This window comes from Haliaeetus albicilla, chromosome 5 (genome assembly GCF_947461875.1).
Source record: "Haliaeetus albicilla chromosome 5, bHalAlb1.1, whole genome shotgun sequence".
Taxonomy (NCBI): Eukaryota; Metazoa; Chordata; class Aves; order Accipitriformes; family Accipitridae; genus Haliaeetus; species Haliaeetus albicilla.
The window spans coordinates 1,549,720-1,576,760 of record NC_091487.1 but is presented as its reverse complement, the minus strand read 5'-3'; the positions used below and the strand labels follow the sequence as shown (position 1 = coordinate 1,576,760).

General features: G+C 37.8%; 1 protein-coding gene across 3 annotated transcripts in view; it reads right to left on the bottom strand.

The window, feature by feature from the left end:
- Positions 1-27,041, bottom strand: part of FANCM (FA complementation group M) — a 78,568-nt gene that overhangs the window by 24,205 nt on the left and 27,322 nt on the right. For all 3 annotated transcript variants that reach the window (XR_011324580.1, XM_069783009.1, XM_069783010.1), the window contains 9 exons: positions 25,163-25,294; positions 24,238-24,370; positions 22,222-22,350; positions 21,674-21,775; positions 16,723-16,916; positions 15,831-16,037; positions 12,407-12,641; positions 6,645-6,802; positions 5,878-6,030 (listed from right to left, as the gene is read on the bottom strand). Coding sequence is in view for 2 of the 3 variants with exons in the window: in XM_069783009.1 (XP_069639110.1) it covers positions 5,878-6,030; positions 6,645-6,802; positions 12,407-12,641; positions 15,831-16,037; positions 16,723-16,916; positions 21,674-21,775; positions 22,222-22,350; positions 24,238-24,370; positions 25,163-25,294 (1,443 nt within the window). In the remaining variant the exon portion in view is untranslated. The remainder of the gene's footprint in view (positions 1-5,877; positions 6,031-6,644; positions 6,803-12,406; positions 12,642-15,830; positions 16,038-16,722; positions 16,917-21,673; positions 21,776-22,221; positions 22,351-24,237; positions 24,371-25,162; positions 25,295-27,041) is intronic.

The following is a 27,041-nucleotide window of genomic DNA, read 5'->3' as shown; positions in this document are numbered from 1 at the left end:
CTGACCTTGTTTCCAAACAGTACAGTTTAATTTTTAAAAATGCTTAAAAGCTATTGATTTATTTTGCATAAGGGCAACTTGATTTGTTACCATGTTACACAAAAAATCCCTGCTTGTAGCTAGTAGAAAATCCAATCCCATCTGCCCAGTTCTCGTTGCTGTAGTAATAAAGCCACACGGGCATTAAAGGCTTTTCTGCAGTGGATGTGCCTGTCGCAGGGTTCATATTTGGGATTTCTTTTACATTTTTATTTTCTTTTGATTGTGCCAACTTCTTCTCTAAGTTGTTAACAGCATATAAATACAATATAAAAATTCTTTTCCAAACATTTTCACTTCATCTATTTAAAAATATCTAAGCCTTTTAATTGACTTTTTAAAATCTATTATGCAAAACACAACTGCTTCGGAGGTTTCTTGGAATCATGGAATGAGTACAAGGAAAGGAAATCTACACATCAGTGAACTCCTGAGCTTTCTTCTGTAATAGAAAAGAAAACACCCACAAAGAACACACAAATACCTCCTGAGCTGGCTCATATTAAGTTATTACTAATCTCCAAATGAGATTCTTCCCAAGAAATAATTAGTTTCATCAGAAACTTCCAGATCATTTGGTTATTAATAGTAAAATAATGATTTTCCTGGTTTTGTATTTTAACCATCGGTAAGAAAATAATCAATAGAACTGTGGTTTGAAGATCAATCTCAGTTATTTAAGGAAATAGCTTTGACTTATTTATCTTAAATCCCTCTTCTATTAAGAACTGTAAATTAACGTCAGACAGATTAGCAGTGGTATATTTGGCAATAGAATATTTATAGTAGGAACTTGGCTGTACAGTACATACATACAAAAACCTTTGAGCCACTGTTAAAACAATTACTGTTTCCATCCACTTATTTTCCATATAAGACTACCACTTTAGGTAGATTTTTTACAGGCTTAATTTCTGTTAAAGGTAAATTTCCCAGAGGCTGGAGTAATATCCCTTTATGCTATCCTACTGTTTAATAACGATGCTTCCTACAATTTCAAAACACATCTAAACACTACGGTAAAGCAAAGCTTCTGAAAATTTTAACTTGCTATAGAAGCAATCTCCACCAAGAATGCCTAGATCAAAGTAGTCTGTAAAACACCAAGCTTGAAGACCATCTCAATCCGTGTGCTGTATATTAAGTACACGTAATGTGCCTGGAGACACATTAATCCAGCCACAGCACAAGTATGCTAAGCTAATGCAGGAGGCAGCAGCAGTCCTGTCCCTGAACTGCCTGTACCTTGAGCAAGCACAATGCATCAGTGGGGTCTTGCTGCGAAATGGAGCAGGACACTAAAGAGGGTTAAATTCAAATCTGGCAGAAAAGCATGATTTGAAACCTCACGGTTCTCCCAATTTTATGCTGAACTGCTCATGAAAATACAGTGGCAAAAAACACATGAGGCTGGTGTTGCATAGCCCTGCACTTGCAAACCCAGGCAGTTCTTTCAGTCAGAGGTATTTCGCTCGCGCAGCTGCTCATACCTACACAGCATCAGAGTCAGGAATACAGCCAAGATATACCCATCTATATAAACATACCTTAGTAGGTGTGCAGAAATTCAAAACATTGCCTATAAATCTCTAAGTTTCTTTAATTTTGCTCTACTTTTGCATTTTTTAATTAATATTTTCTTCTAACAAGCACTCTACAATACAGAAAAAATCAGCTTAGTAGTTACTGTTGAAGTAAACCATCCGTGTGTCCCCACAGGTCTAGCTATGGGCAACGTTGCATAACCAGTTTTTAGAAAAGCTTGCTTGATTTTTGAAAGATCCTGATGCGAACAATTTTATATGCAATAGTGTTGGGAATATTATAACATGAGGAAAATCTAAATGTGTGAAATTAGAGTGCTACACGGATGTTATATTTGTTCTAATTTTAAGTTTAAAGTACAAACTTCTAATCAAACTAGTAAGAAAACATTCAAGCTTTCAAGAGAATATCCCAACAAGCATACAGAATGCATGGGGATGAAGAATTCAAGACTGCCTTTTATGAAGATGTTAACCAGCTCTGTGGGCAAGAGAAGTGTAGTGGATGTTGTTTACCTTGACTTTAGCAAGGCTTCTGACACAGAAGTGGTCAATAAGGGTGGGTGGAAAACTGGCTGGAGCACCATGACTGAAGTGTTTTGAGAACTGGCATGAAGTCCAGACAGTGGCTAGCTACTAGGAGAGTTTCTCAGCGGTTTTTGGTGTTTAAAATTTTTATTATTGACCTTAACTACAGCACAGAGTGCACCTTCAGTAAGTTTGCAGATGGTATCGGGTGAAGGGAAGCAGGTGACATGCTTGAGGGCAGGGTAGCTGTCCAGAGGGTCCTCAACAGGATGACAGAAACCTCACGACAGAAAAATGAAACAGCAGTGTGCCCTTGTGGCAACAAAGACGATCGCACCCAGGCTCCATTAGCAAGACAGACACCAGCAGGGCAAGGGAAGCAATTATTCTCTGTTCATTGTCTGCAAGACCACATCTGGAGTGCTTAGTCTAGTTTTGGGCCCCCAGTACAAGAAATATCTTGGACTGGATCAAGTCTAGCAGAGGCGGCCAAAACTGTCACAGGGCTGGAACACAAGGATGTACAAGGGAAGACAAGGGAACTCCATTCAGTCTTAAGAAGAAAGGATCTTATTACCATCTTTATCTAGTGTAAGAGCAGAGGGAAGACAGAGCCAGGCTTCCTGGAGGTACACCGAGACCAGAGTTAATGGGCACAACATGAAACAAGGGAAATTTCAATTACATATTGGGAGAAATTTTTTCACTGTGAGGATGATCAAACACTGAACCAGGGGCCCAGGGAAGCTGTAGGATTCCAGCCCTGGAGATCCTGAAGGCTTGACTTGTTGAGGGCCCAGCCACCTGATGTACATGGGCCCTGGACTGGACCAGAGAGCTCCACAGGTCCAAACCGAACTGCTGTACGTTAATAGTGATGGCCCTCAAAGCAGCATTCACTGACAGAAATGGTTTAGAACAGAGATATTTTTTAAAAAAATATTTTACACTGAAAGTTTCTTTGGTCTGATTTACTGTATAATTATACCCATTTTTCTCCATATGCATTTTCTGATTCACCAGAACTGAAGCTGTAGAAAGACTGAATGAGGACAAGACTGGTAGTAACAGGAAACCAAAACCACCTCCCCCACACTCACATGTGCTCTCATGTTAGCAATATGGAAGATTGTTCTCTTCTGAATTGCAGGGCAACAAGTTTTTGCTGGTGTAATCTACCTGATGAGTAAGGACTGCCACAGTGCAGTGACTGTTCCAAGGCGATTCCACTGTAAAGATAACATACATCATTCACTTCCCTTCTCTTTGGTGAATTTCAGTGGGAACACATCCTGTCTTGGGAAGACTAGCAATGTCTTTCAGAGAAGTCAAGGATGACTTAAGAAAATATTAATAAAGCTCACATGCGAGAAATGACTGTCAGTGCTGACAAAATAAATTAAGACACATTGCATCTTTGGTTTTTGTGAAACAATTATGGTGAAGCTTTGATGTCCTTGAACATTGACAATTTGGTTTAGATATAAGAAAGAGGCCAATAACCACTGAAGTTTAAAAACTGGGTGTCAGTGCCGATTACAGCTTCTGCCTTGTCATACGTGGCCAGAGTTACTGCTAGTCCTTTATTTTTCTCTAGAATTCAACAGGGTGGAGTGATGTGTCATGTTGTAACCTCTCATATTCAGTGGAGTCATTAGAAGGTGTTTTCAACATGCCAGTGACATTCAATTATGATTTCTCCTCTAACTGATGAGGAAGAAGTTCAGTGTCTCCACCTAAGACTAGTTAAGACAGATCAGAGAAAGCTGGCTGGAAATCAATCCTGATAATGCCTGAAATGTTAGCTGGGAGGCAGCTGAACGAGATAACAGGCAGTCCCAGTCTTTTGACTGCAAGAGCATTACTTACAATGTACCATGATTAAGCTGACATTTAGCTGTTAAATTAGCAATAGTGAAAGCCAACTGTTTATCACTTGTTATCAACTAATAGCTGTATCCCTTCCTTTCTGATGCAGATCTTCCAGCATTTTCCAAGACTGTTTGCAGAGTTTTTGCAGCACTGCAATGTGCTGTATGCAGGACTGCTCTGAACTACTTGGGGAGAGAGCCCATGTGCTTTTATGGCACAGAGCAGCATGATTTCCGAGCAGAGCACTACACAGAGAATGCAGCACTACACACCCTGCCAACGCTGGATGGTCATCATCAGAGCTAAGCAAAATGTAAAGTGATGACCACAATGTAAAAAGCCATAGCTTTGGGTCCCACCTGTTGAAGGGACATCCTCTCTGTTCACCGCACAGTACAGAGCTGGGGTAGGTGAGCTGGGCTGTCTTGTTCCTGTGAGGGACAGTAGGCAGACCTATCTCTCTAAAAGTTTTGTAAAAGCTCACTTATGAAAGCAAGTATTTGACACTCTGCTTTGCTTATAATTTTTGGCACCTACTTTGGCAGAATCTGGGGGACAAGACCAAAGACTTGCTTGGTGACTAACAAATTTGCTCTGTAAATTATCTTAAGGGTGCCAGATGTTGGCTTAGCATCTACAATTTTGAAGGAGCTTGGGAACCTGAACAGACTTCTGGTATTAATACCCTTTCACAAAAGGAACTTAAGTCACAAATACTTCAAGTGCCTGATTTGGTGGTGGGGAAGGAAATCCTCAATTAGAAGAGCAATTCTAAATTTTTTAACCATTTTTTTACCTCTTTACTTCCTTCATCTCTCTATACCTGAACTCTCCCCAAAGTCCTCTCTTTCTGGCAGTATGTTCTCGACCCTAGCTTGGGAACACAGACTCCCAAAGAAGTCAAGAATGCCGTTGTTCTGTGATGAAGTGGAAAAGCTTATCTTAGCTCTGAAAGTCTATTTACAACTTCCCATTAATACACTTTCCTAGCAAGGAGTACAACTACAATGTCTCTATTCTCTTCCTTGATTAGTCTAGTTATTCAGGAAACTCTGGCCGCTTAGCAACAGATTCTGATGACCTAGAAAACTTCAGCACACTAAAAAACAGTTATGTGTGGAACATAGAAGAGCTAAACCAGAGGAAAAAATAGTGTGGTGAACAACTGAAGTATTCAGGTACTGTCAACAGATCCACCTCTACACACATTTTCTTGTATGTGCCTTTCATTATAAAGGCATATCTGCTATCCATAACTCTTAGTAAACAAAATTCTCATCTCTCAAATGGTTTTCATCCATGTTTGACTGCCCTGTTCTTATTCTTTAATTCTTACTAGCAATTAGGTTTTAATTAAAGCTTTCACAGAAAACAAACCAAAAAGCCTCAAAACACAACCACCTTAAAACATGCAATACATTCCTGCATCATTTTTATGGGATGCTGCACATACATGATACAAAATTATTTCCAATTCCTGTTACACTCTGCAACAGTTCTAATACTTCTCTTGGTGACTTTGCTCCTTGACAGATACAGTTCTTGTATTTAATGACTTTTTGTAAAATATTGATACTCAGTTCCATTAAAAAAAGAATGATTTATGGGTGTAGGTTTTTTTCCTGCCTAGGGAAACACTAACTGTTTTTAAACAACTTCCATGGAAAAGATTAAGAATTACAGAATACCAGTGGGACACATTTTGAAACAAAATGAAATACACAGTTATTCATTTCACAATGCCTAACTTAGCCACTTAGCCCCATGCAAACACTTCCCCACTTTTTGCTTCAGCTGATCAGACAAAACTAAAGCACTCATTATTTTTTAAATACTCTAATTGTGCATTAAATACTTGTGCATGTTTACAGCCAGCCAAATGTAAACACCTTACCTGTTCATGTCTCATCAGTTCTATCATTTCCATAACACTGATAAAATGGTAACAACGATCTGAGTGATCAACCATAGATGTAGGAAAAGGACGATTCTGCCAAATTCTCCATTCAGACAAAGAAAGTTCGTGAGTTGCCTCCTCTTCACGCTTCTGCAGTTTGAAATTAAGATTGGCAAAGACCTTTTAGTCAAGAAATTGTTTAGCAAAACCAATGCCCACTTCTCTGTCAAGGACAATAAATACCCTGCATGCAGAGAAGTATCCAAACATTATCACAAAGATTTAAGTCTGGTCTAAAATAAAAACAATTCCATGCTGTGTTGTCATGGCTTTTCATGGAAGACAGGCTGTTTTAAGTAGTGAAATGACACAAAAGCTCCAAATTTTTTCTCTGAATCAGAGAAGAGCTTTTAAAACTTGAGGCTTTCTTTCAGTAACACTTTTATAGTTACATAAACTCGGGGATGAAAAAGCGTGGATACAATACCATCATGAATACAGCAACCTGCATGGAATTCTTAGAAACAGGAATGGAACGTAATGGATACTGAAAGACTTTTTAATGTATTTTTAATTTACAGACCTAACCTCAAAGACCCATTTCAAACATCTAATTTCTAAATTCTTAACCTCAAAACCCTACATGTAATTCCCAAAATTGCATTTTTAATACAGACCTCCTTCAAATTCACAGTTAACTTTGTTACTCAGGGTATCCTTTAAGACTCATGTCAAAGGAAATATTACATTTATGTTAAACTCACTGATATTTCTTCCAGGTTTTCTAAGGTTTCAAATGGAACTTGAGGCAATATCAGTTCCTTTACTCCATCACTTTCCTTAATCCTGTAAAGTCTGTCCCATATTTCATATTCCTCAGGCGAGAGAGACCAGCTCTCATGACTGTGTATTTGCTTTTTGTCTATGGGGGAGAAAAACAATAACAGGAAAATGTTACCTACTTTAAGAAAAAGGATACACAAAATAAAAAAAACTTTGTATGAAACCAGCTAAAAGAAAAAATACTTTCTCTGTGCCACAAGCAAAACCAGATAGAGAGAATCTGATGTCAGAAACAAGTATCAAAACAGTGTTGTATGTTATAATTATGGATAAATCTAGCTATGAAATGATTGTTTTGGGGGAAGGCATTACAAAGATACAAAGATATAGATAGCCAGACAGATATAAATAGAGAGAAATACGTCTATCAAATACCTACAAGCCCTGATGACAGTATAGCAAACAGGGAAATCATATGGCTCGAACTGCTAACCATCTGTCTTAGAGACCTTGGGGAACAAACTGCAAATAACTGTGCTCTTCCCCCCCCCCCTTTTTTTTTTATAGTTACTCTTTAAATACTGGAAAGCAACATTAATTTGTTGTGATAAAAATATTTTTTAGTCATTTTTTGAATCAATCTCCTCTGTTAAGGTCATGCACATGAATAAGAGGACAGAAACAAAAGTATTATGAAAATTCCCCAGGAGCAGGGAAAGAAAAAAGAGGCTCATCAGTTTTATTCAGACTCATAACTGCAAGTAGGAAGTATAGGGCACCTGTGAGCACCAATGCTAGATAAAACCAAAGTGCTCGTGTGGCAGCTTGCTGAAGACAAGGCCCTGGTGGTGCTTGGCTCTGAGCGACTACACTCCAGTGACGAAGAGGAAATGGAGTCATTTTTGGCAGTCTGACAGCAAGCCTTGATACCACCACTATTCAAAAAAATGCCAAATCCCTCAAAACAGTCATCAGTGTGAATAGCAAAGTAACATCCAAAGAATGAGTGTTAAGAGCATGTTAAGAATGTGATTGCTTTTAGCCCAGATGTATGAAGCTTGGAGAAAAATAATTAAGTTAATTTGACAATCACTCTGCAGACAGGATTTGGGATAAATCTGCAGTCAATACCCTATTCTGAATTAATGCCACGTGGGAGGAATCTGCGTGTATCCCTCAATCCTCTCAAGTTACAACTGCCAGAGACTGTGTCTCTACAGGATGGTGTGACAATGTTGATTAGAGACTCAAAACCAGATGCCTCAGAGTTCAAAGTACTAGGTTCAAATCTTGTTCAGAAAAAGTCTTTCACAGCTGGAAAAAGCTAACCAACACTGAAGTTTAAGGCCATCATTAAAAAAAACCCAAGAAGATCAATAGTGCTACTACAATATTTTTGACTCCAGTCTAGAAGACATTACACTCCTTTATAGCCAACACACAGTTCAAGGACCCAGAAGAGGAGGAAAAAAGAGAGACCTGAAGGAAAAGAAAATTACGAACACTTATCAGAAAGGCATATCTCACAGCCTTTCCTGTTGTTTATAGGAACAGTTAAGTATTAGGTCTGCTCTAGCAGTTCATATCCAGCACCAACACACCAAGACAGAATATGTCCATCTTGGATTAGCATGGAGTTCTGGACAGTGTTGCCTGGACAAGGTAGAAAGGAAAGGCCAGAAAGAGTCCTCAGCTGTAACCAAAATCTAACGCTGTTGGTCATTCCAAAGTGACTTCTACTGCCTCACTTAAGACTTGTCTTCATAACCACGCAGCAAAAAGATGGCCTATCAAGGAACCAAGAATGCATTTTCAAACAGCAAGTTTTTAGATAGGAAAAAGTGGGCACCAGCAAAAAACTTCGTAGACAAACAGATCTAGTTTGGGTTCCCTCTTGCTCTTGAAGATGATTGTCCCGACAGTGTACCAGAACTTTCCTGAGCAGCTCAGGTGATGAACTGTTGCCATCCAGACATGTCCAGGGAAACACCAAGAACAACAGATGACTTAGTTCTCTGTGTTACAGCTCTGGAGGACAGCTCCTTCTGACAAAGACAAGAGGATCCTGCAATACTATACAGGCATGAAGGCCTCCAGCAGCTGGCAAAATTCGGTAACAGATACTTCCCGAAGCTCTGGGCCTTCTGTTTCTGAGTATAAACTGTCCCTCTTCTCACTATGAAGAAAGCTGAAACTTCAACTGTCCAAAGGTTTTGCTGGTTTACTTAAGAAATTATTCACTGCCAGCACAGAATACTGCTTCCTTTACCAGAAGTGTGTGTATGTGGGAGAGGGAAGTGGACAAGGGAGAGTTACAGGTAAAGCAATAAGCACAATATTGCTGCTGAAGTCACTTTTGGCAAGTAAAATTGATATTAATGCTTCCATACAAAGCACAAGCAGCTTGTTTGGGGCAGGCATGACTAGAGAAGAAGATACAATTGGTTTTGGAGAAACCATGTCACTGGCTGAAAAAAATAACTCAAAATAGGTGTAGCTGAAATAAGTTGAAAAAAACCCCCCACCACCTTATTAGGAAAATTTTGTGTAGCTATCATCCTGAAAACAATGAAAGGTGTAACCCACGACACGGGTATTGTCAGGACAAGAAATATGAATTGAAGAAAGTAAAGTACATGTGCATAAACACATCCTTGATTAACTGGGTTTTTTCAAAGAAAATAAACACTGAAAACAGCAGTCTTCTGCAGTATTTCCATAGTTTTCTGACAACCACTCGAGAAGGTAATGTGTATTATTATGCATGTTTAATTCAAATAGGAGATGAACTCAGAAAATTTATCAGCCATCCAAAGCCCTTCCCACAAGTACATTAAAAGGCATAGGCAACTGGTAGGGCATAAAACACCCCACAAAGGTCTAAAGAAGGCATTGGTATATTTTAGAAAAAGACAGTAAAAGAAGTTTGCATCAGTAAGATAAAAACAGCAATTAAAGAAATAATGTGAAATTGTAAAATCAAACAAAAAACACAGCTATGGACAACTCAGAATTGATGCAATCTGAAAAGGGGGAGAGTAGAGTAATTGTGAAGAACCAGGAGAAGAATTAACAAAGTGAGATTTCATCTACATAAATGCAATGCAAAAAGAACAAATTATTGATAGCTTAAAACGACATTCAGCTACCAGGAACAACAGGTAGAGGAAGAGCACATTTCAATGCATGTTAGCTATTTTTTGCCATGCCTGTTGTGGTTTCATACCTCTCACAGAGTGGGGAGATTGGCAGAGAACTTGCAAAGATAATAATGTTAGAGATGATCATACAGATCTTTCAGCACTTTCACCTTTTCAATTATCTTGTGGGATAGTTATTCTCATTTTATAAAGTGAAAAAAGATGAGTATAAAACACATGAGCTGTCTCCAAAGATATCTGTTCAGAGATTTTTCGTCCAATGAGTCCAAGCCATTTTAAGCACAAAACTATTTTTTCTTAAATATTTTTTGATTTTATTGCACTTACTAGTATGCTACTCAATTTCAGCAAGCTCTTTAAAAAACAAAAAACAAAGAAACAAAAAAAAAAAAACAGAGAGAAAAGAATCTCAAATCAGAAGAAACGATATAAGAGGACTGCCAAGTAATGGGATTTTCACTCTTGTTGCTGTGCTTTTTCAAGAAAAGCTCATACAACTGAAGAACACAGTTAGTGATAGGGCAAGACAAGAATAAGGTGTCCTGCTTCTGGTATTGACAAACAGATAAAATTTATGAAAGAGGTTCTGAAGTGGAAAGATAGTACAAAATTAATAGAAATTGAATCAATTTAAGAAGAACAATTTAATTTTGACAAGAAAAGGAGGAGAATGCTTGAAATTACTACAATACTTCTGCCCACGATACTGCAATTTCTGTGCAATTTCTGTGCACATGTATTCTTCCATGGATAAACCTGAAGATCAACTGAACCTCAAGAACAAATGAAAAGTAAGAGAGCATAAGTAAGAATGCACACGGCTTATTCATCACTGCTAGCTTTTTCAATTTTCTAATGCGGAAGGAGGCACCGAAATAAGGAGAGGAGAAAATGCAAAAGATAAAGGCCTTTCTCTTCTTTTTGAGATTTATCTTGAATATCATTAAAATCAGAAACAGCCACTTGCTTCATACAGTAATGAAGGGAACTTCAACACATAAAGCTGGTGCTCAATAACTCATGCTTATGTAACACTTGTTTGCAAGATGGGCAGTCAATCATGTTCATCTTCAGCAACTGAGAGACCTCCATGCACGCTATGTACTTCAACTGTGGCAGCTGCTAACCTATTTCACACAAAAGGAACCTGGTAATTACAGCCTTTGAAGTGCTATTCCCTCAGCAGGAAATATGTTCAGCATATTATCTTCTTTATGCACTTACTGCCTCTCATTTCTATTTTCTAGGACAGGCTTCCAAACGTTCCAAAATGATTATTTACTTCCATGTTTTGCTCCGCTTATTTTCTTGCAAGTTGTGTCTGTTTATTCCATCCTTGGTTTTCCTCACTGGCCACCACCTGGGTTGTGCACAAAACCCAGATAAGCATGCCTTACAGAAGGCTCCAGAGGCATAAGGGGAAATGTCATGATCAGGAGCATCATCACAACTGTGTCACAGCTGTGTCTGCAGCACATGCATACTTACAAAGAGTCTGGGCTGACAATGGCATGTACAGATTGCTCTACTGATACTAATTCTTCCCCATTACATTTCTACCCTGCAAAATGGGAGATAGTATGAACTGTTTTGGAGGCCAAAGGGGAAGCTGATTTTTTTCTGCCTGATTTCATAGCTTGCTTCCCCTTTCTGTGGTCAGCCTTTTGTTTGCCCTGGATGGTGTGTGGAAAGAGATCAGATGTAGATTTTGATAATAAGAATTTTTGTAATCAAAAGCATTTTAAAAACCACTAACTCTAACTACTCAGATACTGAAATACAAAGTTTCCCAAGGCCTTTAGGAGTTTCTTCTTTCAAGAAGTTGCTATTGGTCTTTACAGAAGGCACTTAACCAAAGAGATTGAGCATGACAGTTTCCAAGTATTTACAAAACTTAGCTCTTTCTTCCTATCTTATAATTTTGTTCAGTTTACTGAGCATTTTGGTGCTATGTAACTGCATCAGCTAAAGAGCCATTTCTCTTTTTAGATTAGTTTTCCTCCAAGCGTGTGTGCAATTCATGAATATCCTACCCTTGACTTCTCTTTTTCCTCTCCTCAAATTCCTTTAGTTTTCAAGCATTTCTGTTTTATTGTCATTTACAAAGGTACAAGACATACTTTTCTTGCATTAATAAAAACATAAAGCCTGACTGTTAAAGCTCAAAATGAGATTTTGTATAGAAATATCACTAAACATTTAAGTGACAATTATGCCACCTGACATAGGTATATCAGAAGTCTTCACAAGACATCATTAACATTTGCCCCTTCTGTTTGTAGCTGGAGTTTCTGACCTTCAGTCATTGACTCCATAAGAAGCTCTATGGAGAAAGATGAAACGTCCGATTTGAAGTACGGATATTTGAGGACAAAACTGTGATGTGAGGTTGTTAAAAGAAAAGGATGAGGAAACAAAGGCACAGTCAGCACAGTATCACAGTCAAAAGGCTGCAGCTGACAGAAATTATACTTTTGCTAGAGACCCCAAAACTCATGAGCAGGCAGTTTTGATATGCTGTAATATAACAACATGAGATAGCAGCTCACGCAGTGCTTAGAAAAACACCATAATCCTCTTACCAGTGACATAGGAAAAGAGAGCAGATTTATGCTGTAGGGAACTAGACCTTCTCTCTTTGCAAAGCATTCTTGAACTGCTTGGTTCATATTTTTCAGCAGTAATAAACATTTTATGCAACTTTGGATTTATGCCTTCTGGAATCATACGTGGGCTACGCTGGTAGAAATGAAGCATTTTGTTTCCTGAAATAGCTTTGTGGATGCTCCTTTTGTTACACTGGCTTTGATTGTAAGTCTGTAAAAGAGAAGACAAGTCATATGTTGTTGCATTGTTTTTTCACAACTTAATCAAATGTAAAAGAACACCTGAGTGTCTGTGGGGTTTCACATTATTTTATGTTCCACCATCAAGGTGTTTTTTGGTTTTCTTCTTTTTTCTTTTCTTCCCAAAACACAACTAAAACAAAATGTGAAGCAAGGCCCTGAGAGCCAACCATATTCCCTCTTCTGTGAATATCATCAGTTAGGTCAATGTGACTGCAAGTTCAAGACTTGCAGTATGGCTCCACATTATGGTAACCAGAGCAGAGAGGGGAAAGGAACAGAAGGACACAGATGAGAACAACAAAGCAATAAGGTTGCATTGAAAATCTGATAATGTATACATTAAAACATAGCTACTAAGCTCTTTTTTTTCTTTTTTAAAGAGCTTCCATACTAAAATATCTAAGTCAAATTAAATTTGAATTATCACTGTTTTCTGCCTAGGTAAAACATTCAAAGCAAATGTGACAAAAATCAAGGAAGTACCAAAGAAGTGATTGTTCTTTAAGTTGCAAACAATACAAAATGTAAAATAATGTACAGCTTTTTTACACTCTGTAAATAGATCAGAAGTAGGCACAGCACTTGAGAGAAAAAGAAATACAGCCCTTGCCTGGGGGAATTTACAATTTGCAATAGATACAGGCGTGATGTAAATTAGATTACATCAGAAACAAAGAAAGGAGGTCAAGCAAAAAAAAGGCATAAGCTTATTTGTTGATGTCATACATGCTCCAAGTCCTTTTAATTACACTCCATTTTTATTGTGCAACACAGAAACCAAGACAAAGATGGACAAACTAAGGGAAGAAACTGGTCCCCCTCTGAGTATTTCTTATCCTAATACCCTTCTCCAAGTCTCTGTGACAGGTCACCGATGGAGACAGCATGCCCAGTTAGGCAGACTAAGTGCTCTGAGTATGACTGTATGGCAGCTGTGTTCTTTTTGGGAGAGATGATCTCTGGAAGCCAGGATTAGAGGAGATGGACACAAAAAGATGCTTTCTGAATAAAACTGGAAGAGGTTAATGGCTAGCTTTATTATACTGTCCCTCAGGCATTCCAATAAATATCTTTTAATTCTAGAACAGGCAAAAAGGTCTTTATATGAAAAAAATAATTTGTATTCCCAAATTCATTGCTTAACAGAATTTTTACTTTGCTGTTACTGAGACAGTATGTTTCCTTTTCCTTTGTTTCACGGAGAGTGTCAGCTTGGCCTGACAGGAGCCTGAGAGGCTGTGAACTCCCTTGTGCCCTTCTCTTTGTACCAGTTTAAAGTTGCAGCTAATGGCTCCCTTCCAGGCTGATGCACATGCAGCTGAGCTGTCACAAGACGTTAAAAAACCCAAATCAAAACACAGCACATCTTGGAATATGGCCAAACTAGAAAGGTGGAAGATTCGTAAGCCGAACGCTCAGGGAACCCAGGGCATTAGCAGGGTGCAACTGTGTGACGTGCGGTGCAGTGCTGAAACGCAGTGCGCTTCCATGTGGGACAGCTGAACTGGCTGAGGAAACACGTGGGGAGGTGAGGACCAGAACAGAGTAATAAACACTTCTGTAACAGAAATTCCTGTCAAACGTCAAATTTCCAGACCTGCATTTACCAATTTTTCCCAATAAAATTCCTTCAAAAGTTTATAATTGACTTGAAGTGGTTTGATTTTTTAAAAAAGAAAAACAAATTCCCACAAATTAATATGAGACCTTTAATTACTTAGCTGCAAGTTATGTGATGGGGAAGAATCTCCACATTAACAGATCTGGAAGGAAACTGAATCAAAACAAAAAAAAAAAACAAAAAACCCCACAACAAACCCAAGCAAAACCAACCAAACAAAGGCAATATTGTTCAGCAATAAAATTTATTTCATGATCTCAAAACAAACAAACAAAATTACATAAAATTACTATCCTACCTGGGGGAAGGTTCTGCTTCAAAGATTACTGAGAAAATCTGAAGAACCCAATAATCCAACTACTTAAGTGAAACTACAAGGAATTTAAGGGACGATTTTAATATCCCATTACAGAGCAGAGCTTTCAGTAGTAACCAGTCTTCATAAGCAGCATGAGAAAATATCTATTTACAAATACCATTCGCTTTTATAATTTTTAAATTTCATCCCTTCAAAGCAGCTTTTTTCCTCAGGCAGGATTCTTTGGACCCTCATTTAGAATTAAATCCTTGCTACCTACAAATTTAAACCAGAGGCACAACATTGACCGGAATAAATGAAATAATAGCAAGATTCCGAAATTTTGGGTTTACAATTAGCTTACACAGATCTTGGAACTTCTCTGTCATGAAACCCGATCCAACTCAGAACCAACCTCACAAGTAAACAAAGCCAGCAAAGAACAAAATCAATTTTCAGCCTGAACAGTGAGGTGCACCCTAAAAATGCCTTGCATTCAAACAGGGGTTACACAATGAGACTGTAAAGATGCAGGTTCCTGTCACTCTGCAACCAATCTCACCGACAAGTGATGTCAGTGGGGACTGCCTTACCTCCTCCTACCTGAACCCTGCCCCACCAGCTTCCTTGGATCAGACCTAGCAATGGTGCGGCTGCGGGATGAAGCTGGGCAGAGTGCAGGTACAGCTGAAGATCAGTTCCCCTGGCTCACAACTCACGGCTTAGATTTCCACTGGTACATTAGTTTCCCAAGGGGCAGCCTGCACTCAGAGATGATTAATTATACTCTGAGTTGAATGCTGAGGTTCAGGAATTTAGCAAAAGTAGATTTCCACTTAAGCTGATCTCTTCAGACCACATACGCAAGTGTGCTACCACTAAGCACTTGTCTGAAAGCACAGTGTCGTCAGCAATTCAGAGCGAGATGCTTCCAGTCCTCCCGCCCTCAGAGATTCATCCCTATCTCTTCCACATTGTTCTGTACCCTTGTCAAAACCTGTGTATTTTCTGAGTTTCAGTTTATCATTTACAAAGTAACTGTTATTAAGAACAAAGGCTTGAAGCCCTTCACATTGAGAAAGGGCACATATTTCTAGAATATTGTGGGCTATTATACTTTCCTGTAGGGACAGTTAAAATGCTGCTAGGAGTGCTCAGGATTGCACAGTATATAGTTCCCTGTAACAGACTAAACAACTCACTTTGTTTTGCCAGAGAGAAGAAAGCTACATACTCACCCGTTCCTCCCGCCCTTCGGCGAGGATGACAACGATCCTGCCTTGACGCTTGCGCCCCGTTCGACCCATCCTCTGCACGAGACGAATTGGACTTTTCTGAGCGTCAAAGCAGATGATGAGATCAACTTCTCCAATGTCTAAGCCTTCTTCCCCAACACAGGTAGAGACCAGAGTGTTATACCCACCTTCACGAAAGCGTTTTACCACCTGAATAAATGATTAAAATTAGATTTAACGGGTTAGCCAGAAGGCCCCTTATACACACTTTGCAGTTTAGGCTCAGACAGAAGTTGAAAAAATTAATTTATATCATAAAACTACTTTCTGAATTTGTCAACTACCATATTGTGATCAAATACCATGCACTAATGTTATCAACATTAACGTAACAACTCTTCAGTTCTGAAACAAAGTTTAAAAAAGCACACCTTATTCTGACTCCAACCATGGCACTCTTCTAAATTGATCTTCCCAACTTTGCAATTAATTTTTTTTTTAATTTTTTTTTTTTGGGGGGGGGGAGCGTTTGGGGTTTTTTTGTTTGTTTGTTTAAACTTTGTTAGATCAAAATTTAAGGAGATATCTTATTTTTTCTACCTACAAGAAAAAAAAAAATCCCCGAAGCAAGTATTTGAGTATTTCCCCAGATTTTCAAATACATAAAAGTCAGCAGCTGTTAATATAATGTAAATGTATAAAATATTTCTACTACATTCTGTTCAGTGAGTATAATTTTGAACGCTCTAAAAGCAATTGAACTACATAGGAATGTACTAATGTTGCTTTGAAGTTCAGTCACTGCCATACAACCTGTATCAATACTCATATAGTTATTTACACAATTAATACTCTTTATCACTATTTCCTAATACAAATCTCATCTTTTGTTTACCTCAAGTTGTTCCTTTTGTGTGAAGCCTTTTGTGCTCTTTCCTGTGGAGTGGCCAACAAATGTCATTACTCTAACAACTGGACGGAGCCGGGAAAGCATTTCTGCAATTTCTTGCACGCTATCTCGAAATGATGAGAAGATCATCACTCTGGTACCCACAGTGTCCACAGATGTGCTTTCAGTCGTGATTTGATCTATTTAATTTTAAAAAGCCAGAAGAGCATTTTTATGCATGATTTTAAAATAACTACCAATAAAAAAGGAGAGGTCATCCCACAAGCTATACATTCACAGCTCTCATCTCACTTAATGGGAAGATTTTGTCCAGGTATACTGCATTTGATTTTTTCAAAGACTTTTTCTTTAAAAAAAAATTCATTTTAAAAAAAAAAGTCTAAGTAAATAAATAAATAAATAAATAAACAAACAGTAGAGAAAACTGACAATTAGGAGCCTCTCAGCCTATTTAGACCAACCTCCTGGAAAACGTTCCAAGATACACCTGCTCAAACAATTCCTCTTTGGAATCAAAGCAGTATTCTAATTTTGGAGAATTTACACCAACTGTGGCAAGAATGTATTATATCTGAGGTACCTTTACTAATATTACTTTGAAAATCTCAGGTTTGATGGCAAGCGTATTGAAATAAAGTTTAAGATGCCTTCTTCCAAAGAGCCTACAATGTGACATCTAAATCTGCCACTTAAATGCCCAGAGTCAGATGAGGTTAGCAATACATAGCAATAAAAAACACTGTTACCATTAGTCTAGGATTCAGCGTGGTGGAATTAGAGATGTATATTAACTTTCTATGATTTATTGCAGCAAGTTGTCTCTAGTTCTACTGCTTAGGATCCTCATGACAGCAGAAATGTGCAAAACCTTCCCTTAATAGCATAATCTGTTGCTTCTGAATGATCTGTCATCACAACTGGTTGTATCTCTCATTCCAATAGCAAAGATAACCTTTCCCTTTTCAAAGAAAAGTGAAAAATAATTGCATTGATACACGGTTTCTTAGCAAGGCGCCTTTGACCAAAACCATGTTCTTTATGTTATACCATCATAGATTTCGTCTTCTGGATACTCAACTTCTTTGGGAAAAAAAAAAAAAAAAAAAAAAAAAAGGGTATCTGCCTTCATGAGCACAAGCGAAAGCTATCTAAGCAACATGCAAGTCTTGAACAGTCAGCTGCTGTTTATCCTATCCAAACACTAAACCAACATGCCCATTACTGCATGCTACAAAGTAAAAACCTAGGATGTTAAAAAAGAGAATCCCTAAAAGGATATAATGAATAACTGAAATTGGCACAGCTTGCATGCATTACCTAGACATACCCTTCAGATGAAATCAAATAGATTTCCAGGAATAAAGATCTCCTCTTTTACACAATTCTCCACAAAGCACCTTTATCTCACTAAACGAAATGTTAGACAAGGAATTAAAATTCTCAAAACTGAACGTGTAAAAAGCTATTTCCCGGAACATACAAAGAACAGTCAGTTGGTGCTTGATAACAGTTTCATGCTATGCCTGTAATTCCAGTATCAAGCTGTTTCTTGAAGTTAAAGCATTAAGTGTAACAGATCAATATATCTATCTATCTATCTATATATCTTTCTGACCAGCTATCAGAAATTTCAGTTTAGTTTTCAGTTGTGCATATCTACATGCAGAAATGCTTTCAGCAGCTTAAGTCAGAAAGGAGAAGCTGAAGCTAACCATCTTGGCCATTTGTTTTTAAGATGAGCCCTGAATTCACAGGTAGATCATGAAGATGGCTGCCTCTGGTCAAAACAAATTTCACTCTTGAGGCTGAGAGCCAAGGAGGTTAGACAAGAGGATCTCCAGAGGTCCCTTCTAACTAGTCGAAATTATTCTATAATATTCTACTGCACTGCTTCAGTAAATTGCAGGCAATATGGGAGGTCATCTGTCAAGTACAGAAACCAGTGCCCAGCAAAGGCCTAGAAACAAAATGGTGAATATGATTCAATATTTTTAGCTAGAAACCAGACAATTGCAACACTGATATAATGTGTTCTACATAATTTGCCATCCTGAGCAGACTGACAAACTACATTTTTCAGAATAAGTGCAGGTTGGATATATCTTACTTACCTGAGTTCATATTATTCTCCTCCACTAACTTCATACTGAATAACATTATTCTATATCTATTTTTAGCATATTCTCATAACTTGAATAGCAGTAATGCTCAGTAGCATCTGTCCCTGTACTGTAAAAAATGTTATACTGCTGCCATTACCTCCTTGACCTTATCCAAAACAAGACTTAGAAAATTCAAGACATTAGCAGCCCATAATCAATCTGACAAGTAATCCAGGTATGGAAGATTAGCTGGGAGAAGCTTATTATGCTGAGCCAACATTTCTTAAGGGCTGGCCAGAATGTTATCTTGCACTTATCCAAATTGCTGGTAAGTGCATTTTGCAAAGCAGGGGCAATAGCTACATGGTCAGGAAGCTCAAACTTAACCTGGTTGATCACTAGTTAGAAATGTTCAGAGTTTGCACAGGCAACTTGGCACTACTCCCACAAGTTCTCATATGAGAGGTTTCATTTCAAATGGAGGAAAAAGAGCTAGTGTTGTTCCTGATATGGCTAATGACAGGTTATTAATACTCTCCTTTTCTGTCTCAAATGTAGGGCTTTTCAAGGAAAACGCTTTGCAGAAGAAGTTATTTGTTTTGAAAATTACACAGGCATGAACACAGTAAATTATGATTTAGGGTAGTTCAGTAATGCATAATTGGAACAAGGCAGAGTTAAGTTCAGGGGGTTTATTTGCTTCTGGTTTTTTTCCCCTAGAGATAATACACACTTGCATGAGTTCCTGAAACAAATGCTGAATGTATTTTCCACTGCTCGCATAATGATTTAGGCTTTTATTTCAGAGCCTTCTGATGGAGCAAAGATACATGCGATTATGTCTGGAATCTTAGTAAGTACTCAAGTTTTTATTGACAGACTCATGACAAATTCTTGTCTGGAGGAGTAAGAAATCAGGACATGGGTGTGTACTCTATTCAGAGTCCAAAACCAGAATTCAGGGTGTAGCTGCTTGCGTACGTGTCAATGTAGAGTTTACTTGCAAGAAACAGGGAGTAAGGGTAGAAATACAGGTTTTGGGTTATTGCTCAAAAGGTATCATCAGAGGCACTATGACACAGTGAATAATAAGGCAAATAAATAAAATCAGTGTCTCACTATTTCCATCAACTGCCCAGTGCATTTGGGTTGGAGATGCATAAGCTTAGAAGATACAATCTGGAGCTTACTACATTCCCTAAATTACTAGAATGCCTGCAACTTTGTGATCAGACTGCAAATTGTAAAGTGCTTTCTGGCCTTGCTTTATACACAAAGATTTCAGGACCAGTTGTTTGTACTTGCTTTCAATTTGACTATATGCATCTAGAGAAGAACTGTGTTCAGGACACTGATTTATATTCGCCATGGCCTTGCCTTGCGTGTTAGTCACGAGGATAAAGGAGGTTCCAGGGATAAGGAGGAAAGAAGTCCAGCAAGAAAACCTAACATAGCTAGCTCAACGTATGACTAGAGATTCTATCATAGCTCACCAATTATGCTATAAAAGATTACATATTTCTTCTTGCACGGTTACTGTAATTTTGTATTTATAATGGGAAAGATTTAAAATTGATGCCTACTCACTTCTGAGTTCACACACAGAGACACAAAACAAAATCAAAACACTTGAATATTAATTACGTGTTAGTAATATTAACAGACATGTCTGACCAACATTGCAAGGAAAAACATATCTGATGGGATTCATATGACAGCGAAATCCATGCAAAAGAAGATGGAAGAATATTAAATATGAAACTTAGTTAAAGGAACTCTAGTACAGAATACAGAATTTGAAAACAAAAGGCAATAGCTTAGACAGATGTGTTACAGGAAACAAGACAGAGGCATGGAGGGAGGCAGGGAGGACAGAGAGAAGTGTGGATGGAAGGGAGGGGGGAGAAGAAACGTAATTTGATTAAATACATTTAGACATATTATAAACTAACAAAAACAGACATGATGAAACTTGAAGTTGCCTCCTAGAATGTAGCAGTCACTTAATGTATTCTGAGAATCAAGCCTCTAATATAAAAAAAAAAAAACAACAAAAAAACACCACACCAAAAAACCCAAAACCAAACCACAAAAAGGAATGGCAAGTCAGAAATTATCCCAACTTCATAGAGCACAAAGATCCAAACAGACAAGGAAAAAAGTGAAGTTGAAAAAAAAAAAAAAAAAAAAAATTGTTACTAATGTCATCATTCCAAAAGCAACAACCGGATCAAGAAACTGAAACTTCCTAAAACCAGAAACGTCTGAATGATTCAGAATATTTTGCTGCTTAATCTCATGCTACTGTGGGACATATTTTTGTTCTCCCTTTCAGTCAAGATGAAAAAGAATGAGAGAAAGATGAATGTAATTGAAGGTTTTAAACTTCAAATCGATGCCTCAGAGTTTGTCATTCTTCGCAACAGGCTGGATATCAAAACTTTTACCCTTAAGCTCCATAAATATTTTGCATATAACTTTGCAGGAGGTAATGGTAGCACTGCACTGAGAGATGGTTTCCAGAACAAATTCTGTGACTATGAAGATCAAGAGACATAGTAGCACTAGGAATGAGTTTACTATCACTGTTTTACTAAACTGTTAGAACAGTTTATATCAAATTAATAATGATAACTTACAGAATGTTTTTTCTTAAAGAAATATTATGGTATAGTCCTCCTAAAGAGGACTTTTCCACACAGAAGATATATAAACATACAAAACAATAAAGAAGCACTTGAACAAATTAAGAAATAAATCAGTAGGATATTACTTGTTTTCGTCCTCGGGTTCAACTGTTCAGATACTTTTTCTTTTGAGTTGTTAGTACTTACCAGAACATCCCTTTTTCCAGGATTTGAAGTGTTCTATTACAATTTCCTCCAATTTCCTTAATTTTGGATGGCTGTAGATAAATTCCTTTTTATTTTCAAACACTAAAAAGGAAATAAAGCAATTAAAGATGTAAGTAAAAACAAAAATTAATTCTCCAAGTCAGACATACAAATTCCTGACACTAGTTCTAATTGCATTCACCTAAACAAACTAGTAAATTACTTACAGAAGCACATTTGTTAAACCCAGTTTTTGAGCAAGTGATGTTACTGTCACACTGTAAAAGATATATAGTCAAACAGTAATATTTTAACCTTCCATTTTAAATCAAATTAAAAACTTCAAACATACCTTCTTTGAAGGTAGCTAAAACCACCTAGAGAAGATAGATAGATAGATAAGAGTCTGGGGAAAAAATCTGGCATAAAGAATACTAGCCGAGTGTATCACAGTGAATAGCTTCCTGCATCTACAAACTATGTAGAGCTATCTACTGTTTCATTTAAACAGAAAGTAAATATTCTGTCCCTAAAAGGGAAATACTTACCTGTTTTACTCTTGTAAACATTTCCATTCAGTGAAGGCAGAGATGTGTCTGAAAACATGTCTCTAAGCTGCTGATATAGCTTCATGAAGTCCTCATTACGACCAAGTTCATTCTTCGTACGGGTTAACCCTTTGTAAAAAGTTGAAATACCTTAGTATTTAATCTCTGGAGTGAATATAATTTTTGCTATCCAAAAGACAAGCTTTCTCAAAAGTAGCAAGCTCCTTTCAAGAGCTATAAGATACACACTAGCTTTAGGAAATGTAATAAACATTGTTCGGCATCAGTATTTTTTCAGGGAAGATGGCATTATGGAATTTAAACATGAAAACATGAATTTAAACATGAAAAACATATGTGTAGACAGAAGCCTGGTCCTGTGGGTAAACGAAAAAGTTTTACATCAACCATTTAGCACCAAAAGCCGTTCAATCCAAAAACGATGATAGTGGTGAGACACTGGAACAGGTTGCCCAGAGAAGTCACAGACACCCCATCACAGGAAGTGTTCAAGGTCAGGTTCGATGGGGCTTTGAACAACCTGATCTAATTGAAGATGTCCCTGCTCATTGGGGGGGGGGGTGAGGGGGTGGTGGACTAGATGGTCTTGAAAGGTCCCTTCCAACCCAAACCATCCTATGAGTCTGGGATTCTATGAAATGCTGCCAGTTACTCAAAGAGAAGGGAACCTAGACTAAAAGCTAAAATTAAGAAGTTTCTTGAATGATATTATGTCAATGTTGAAAAGAATTTTGTTCTACTCAAACCAGAAACCAAACTTACCAGAACACCAGTACAGAAGACCTATTTATTAGAACTATTTTCCATCAGTCATTTTTCAATAGCAGACAGGGATTTAAGGAATATGAGAAACTAGGAAATACACGAAATGCTCTCCAGTGACTAGGTCTAACAGCACTATACCACCAGAAATGTAAAAGTCTGCACATGCTAAAGTAATAGATTGTAAAAATGTCAAAAGCACAAAATTAATGAGCAATTATTAGCACATGCATACTCTAAAAATATATTCTATAGATACTCTGTAACATGAAGCATGCACTGTACATTTTTGGTTCAGACGTAGGACAAAGCAGTGTCATTTTAACTAAGCAGTGTTGTAGGCGAACTAGCTTTTGTAAGTTACCACACAGTTACACAGCTAAGTGTAAACCAAAATGAAGCAGGAAACCCGAGAACCACACCATGGGGTAATCTGAACAGCTGGAACCTTCCCCTCCCACATCCAGTGTTTAAAAGAAATTTGCAGTTGGACTGACATTGCTATGTTGAAATTTGTTCCCTCAAAAAAAGATGTCAGTACCAAACCAGGTCTTCCAGATAGCAGTGATGACCCAACAGGTCTAAAAATGACTGTGGAGAGTTGCAGAAGACTCACAATAGTCAGTGATAGAATTAGGAAATAAACTGAGGCCAGAACAGAAAACATTATTGCATCACTGTATGAATTCATGCTGTATCCACATCTGGAATAGTGTGCACAGTTCTCATCCTCTCATTTTCTCAAATGAGAAGAGGTACAGAGAAACTCAGTAACAACTTTATACTTTGCTTAGTGAGCATGGAAGATGTTGCACAGCTGGAATAGAACTTCTAGTGTGATGTGTCTAAATCTGACACTTAAAACTCATGCACGTGAGTTTTGCTATGGTGGGAGGAATTGCTTTACAAGACCAAACGATTTCTCAGTTTAAATTGTTTGATGGTTATTCTCTGTCTCTCCAGAGATATTACTGCCACTTACTCTGAGTTCTCTTTGTGCCTTACTGTTTTCAGAACTGCTACCATATAAACACATTTGCTTTCCCAAATATACTCTATCTTTAACATTGTGCTAACATATTTCCAATAGGGATGAAGGGGAACAAAATAGCAATTACATTTGCAACCCATCCATTATATAAACCATTTTGTGCAAAACTAGCCATACAGATGGGGTAAATTAGATGAGGAGGAGTGGAGACAAAAGGAAGGATATTTCTAAAGACATTTCACCTTTTGAACCATCCATAATTCCACAAAGGTAGATAAATAATGACCGTACTCCCATTTGCAGCAGCAGCTCATAACCATGATATAAACTGATACAAAGTGCAAAATCTCCTTCAATTATGCCTTGATGTATTCCCTGCGAAAACAAAACAAACTCATCATTAAATTAGGAAGTCAATAAGCAGCAGAATCATACTGCAATTCTTCTGACAAAGATAAGATTGACATCTGAGAAACAGAGCCAAAGCACAAACTGATGCACAGTTAGTAGTCTGTCTATCAAAACCTTCAGGAAACAGGTTACACAATTCTTAATGATCAATGAAGGCAATCTCTTTCCACCTCCAAGATGATCTCCAAAATACCTGTATTATCTTCCAGGATTAGCTCATTACTTTCTGATGCAGCAACACTCAAAATCTGACAGCTGAACTATCCATCAGTGTTTGGCAAAACAAGAGATTTCTGGCACATCTACCCAAGCTACAAAATTTAAGTCAGGAAAGTTGGCTTGCCTACTGTGAAGTGTATTTCCCATTGTTCTTTTTAAGTGACACAGTCTTTTTTTTTTCTTTTTAAAGTAATATTCTTTTTTAAGTTTGCAAAATTTGAACATTCCATGACAATTTACAGAAAAATAGGAACACTAATGTAGTTTTGAGGGGAAAGTGTAAATTCGGCAGTCAGTAATTACAATCTAAGTTCTCAAAACAATTTCAGTTTGGAAATTGAGTTCTTCATCTTTTCCTTAACTTTCCTATATTAGCATCAAGAAATGTGGAACAAGTAGGCTTATTTCATTCCAAGACTAAAAATATAATTGTTACAAAGGAAATCTAACATAAAACGTATCAGGAAACTTTGTATGGTGTGGTATATTATTATTTATTCACTGCTTCAATAAAGTGAAATAAATAAAGACATTTACCCCATTTTGTGAAGAAGGATTTTTTCTATATTGGTCTCTTGCTAGAATTATCTGGTACTTTGTAAGTCTGGGAATATCCCGCCTTGCTAAAACTCCTATTTTAATCAGGCGTCCAGCAAATGTTTCTAGCACCTGCAAAGAAAACACAGAAGTATAAAAAAGATGTGAAGGTATGTGTATTTAGCCCTTTGAAGTAGTTTTATTTTTACAGATCTTGCACAACAGAACATAAGCAGCTCATTCATTTTATTTGAAACATAGCATTTTTCAAAACAAACTGTAGTGATTTCTGAATAATTTGTTACTGTACCAGATGACAAGCTGGTGCTCTCCCTCACCGAAAGGTTCTCCATTATCAGAATGTTTCTAGGCTAATTTATAAAATTTTTTCTAAAGCCTGCAGAATTTTTACAACTTGGTTCCCTGAAGATTTGTGCCCACCACCCTACAGACAAACACCCTCCTGCCCCAAGATAAACCCATACCCATCAAATAACTGAGAAGTGGAAATGCACACTGTGCTTTTGTAATCGCACAAGTACTGACTGAGCAGAGAGGAAACGAAATGGGATGGGTAATCAGCTACTGAACTCATGCTGCAGCTCCCTCTCTTACTGGTAACCCTAACTTCAATGGCATTTTAGTCTCAGGAAAACTTGTATTCAGCTTTGAGAACTCTAAATTACCACAGACAGAAGACTAGCCAACAGGTTAGAAAGTTGTGTGTGGAAGGGATGGGAGTCGGGAGACGTGAACAGAGAGGAATGAGCATCCAGCAGATGGGCCCAGCACAGCAGCGTGCCCCATTTCCTTCGGAAACCACGCCAAAAGACAATTTGTTTTTATGCATCACATGTACCTGCTTTCCACATTGGTGAAACAAGGGAACTGACCTGCACTAATTCATCTTAATCCTGTTTTTCCTCTTTGTTTCTCAGCCTTAGGTGGTCATGATTTTTTTCACAGACTTAGCTTTGCATGAGCGCTAACTCTGTAATAATTGGAGTAATCAGATTTGTTCTATAAAAATTATTTACAATCTGTTGGCCCACTTGGCTAGTAGCACCAAAAACATCTTAGCGCACAATAACAAGCTTCTCCAAAGGCAGTCTTGACTTAGTTTGATAGCAGATAGTTCCCAATAGCTGCTTACATGCATCCAGCGTTTCCCAAGTTTTCTAGGCATTTTAACAGCAGTTCAGCTGAACTGCACTGAGAAGGCTATAGCATAACAAAAGCCTAATGCCTTTACTGCTGTTCTTTCAGCCCACTGAAAATCAAATCCAACTGAACCAATAAAAACAGGTCTAACTTTCAGGCCTCAAACAATACTGATCTAACTAAGTAAGTTTTCAGTTTGTGAAAACAAAATGCCCTAACAGGAAAAGAAAGTCAACTGTAAAAGTGCAGTGCATGTTTATGCACTAAGTAACAACACTCCATTTGTCCTCTTCACACATCTAGCATATGCTGGGTTTTTAGAGCCTGTTAGGATGCATAAGTATAATTAACAGCACACTCTACTCATACCCTGTCAAGGCACTGGCAGCTTAGTTTAACAACTTTTCTCAGCTTGTTTTGATTATCTTTATACTTTGGTATTCCTTTAGCTTCTTACTCTGTGTACAGTGCCTATGTGGCATTAAGTGACAAATCCTGAGAAAAGGGATGGCAATAATTGCCATTGTCAACTACAGAGGCGTTAATCCCCCAAAGAATCAAAAACGCAAAGAGAACTTTGGAAGGGTGAAGGAAAACTTGTGAAAGCACCAGCCAAACTGGGGAAACAATGTGCTGGGGAATTTCCACACTGCCCGCTCCTTGCCTGCAGGTCTTTCAAAAACAGCTAGCTGGAGTCAGGAGGCTAAGCAGATTATGA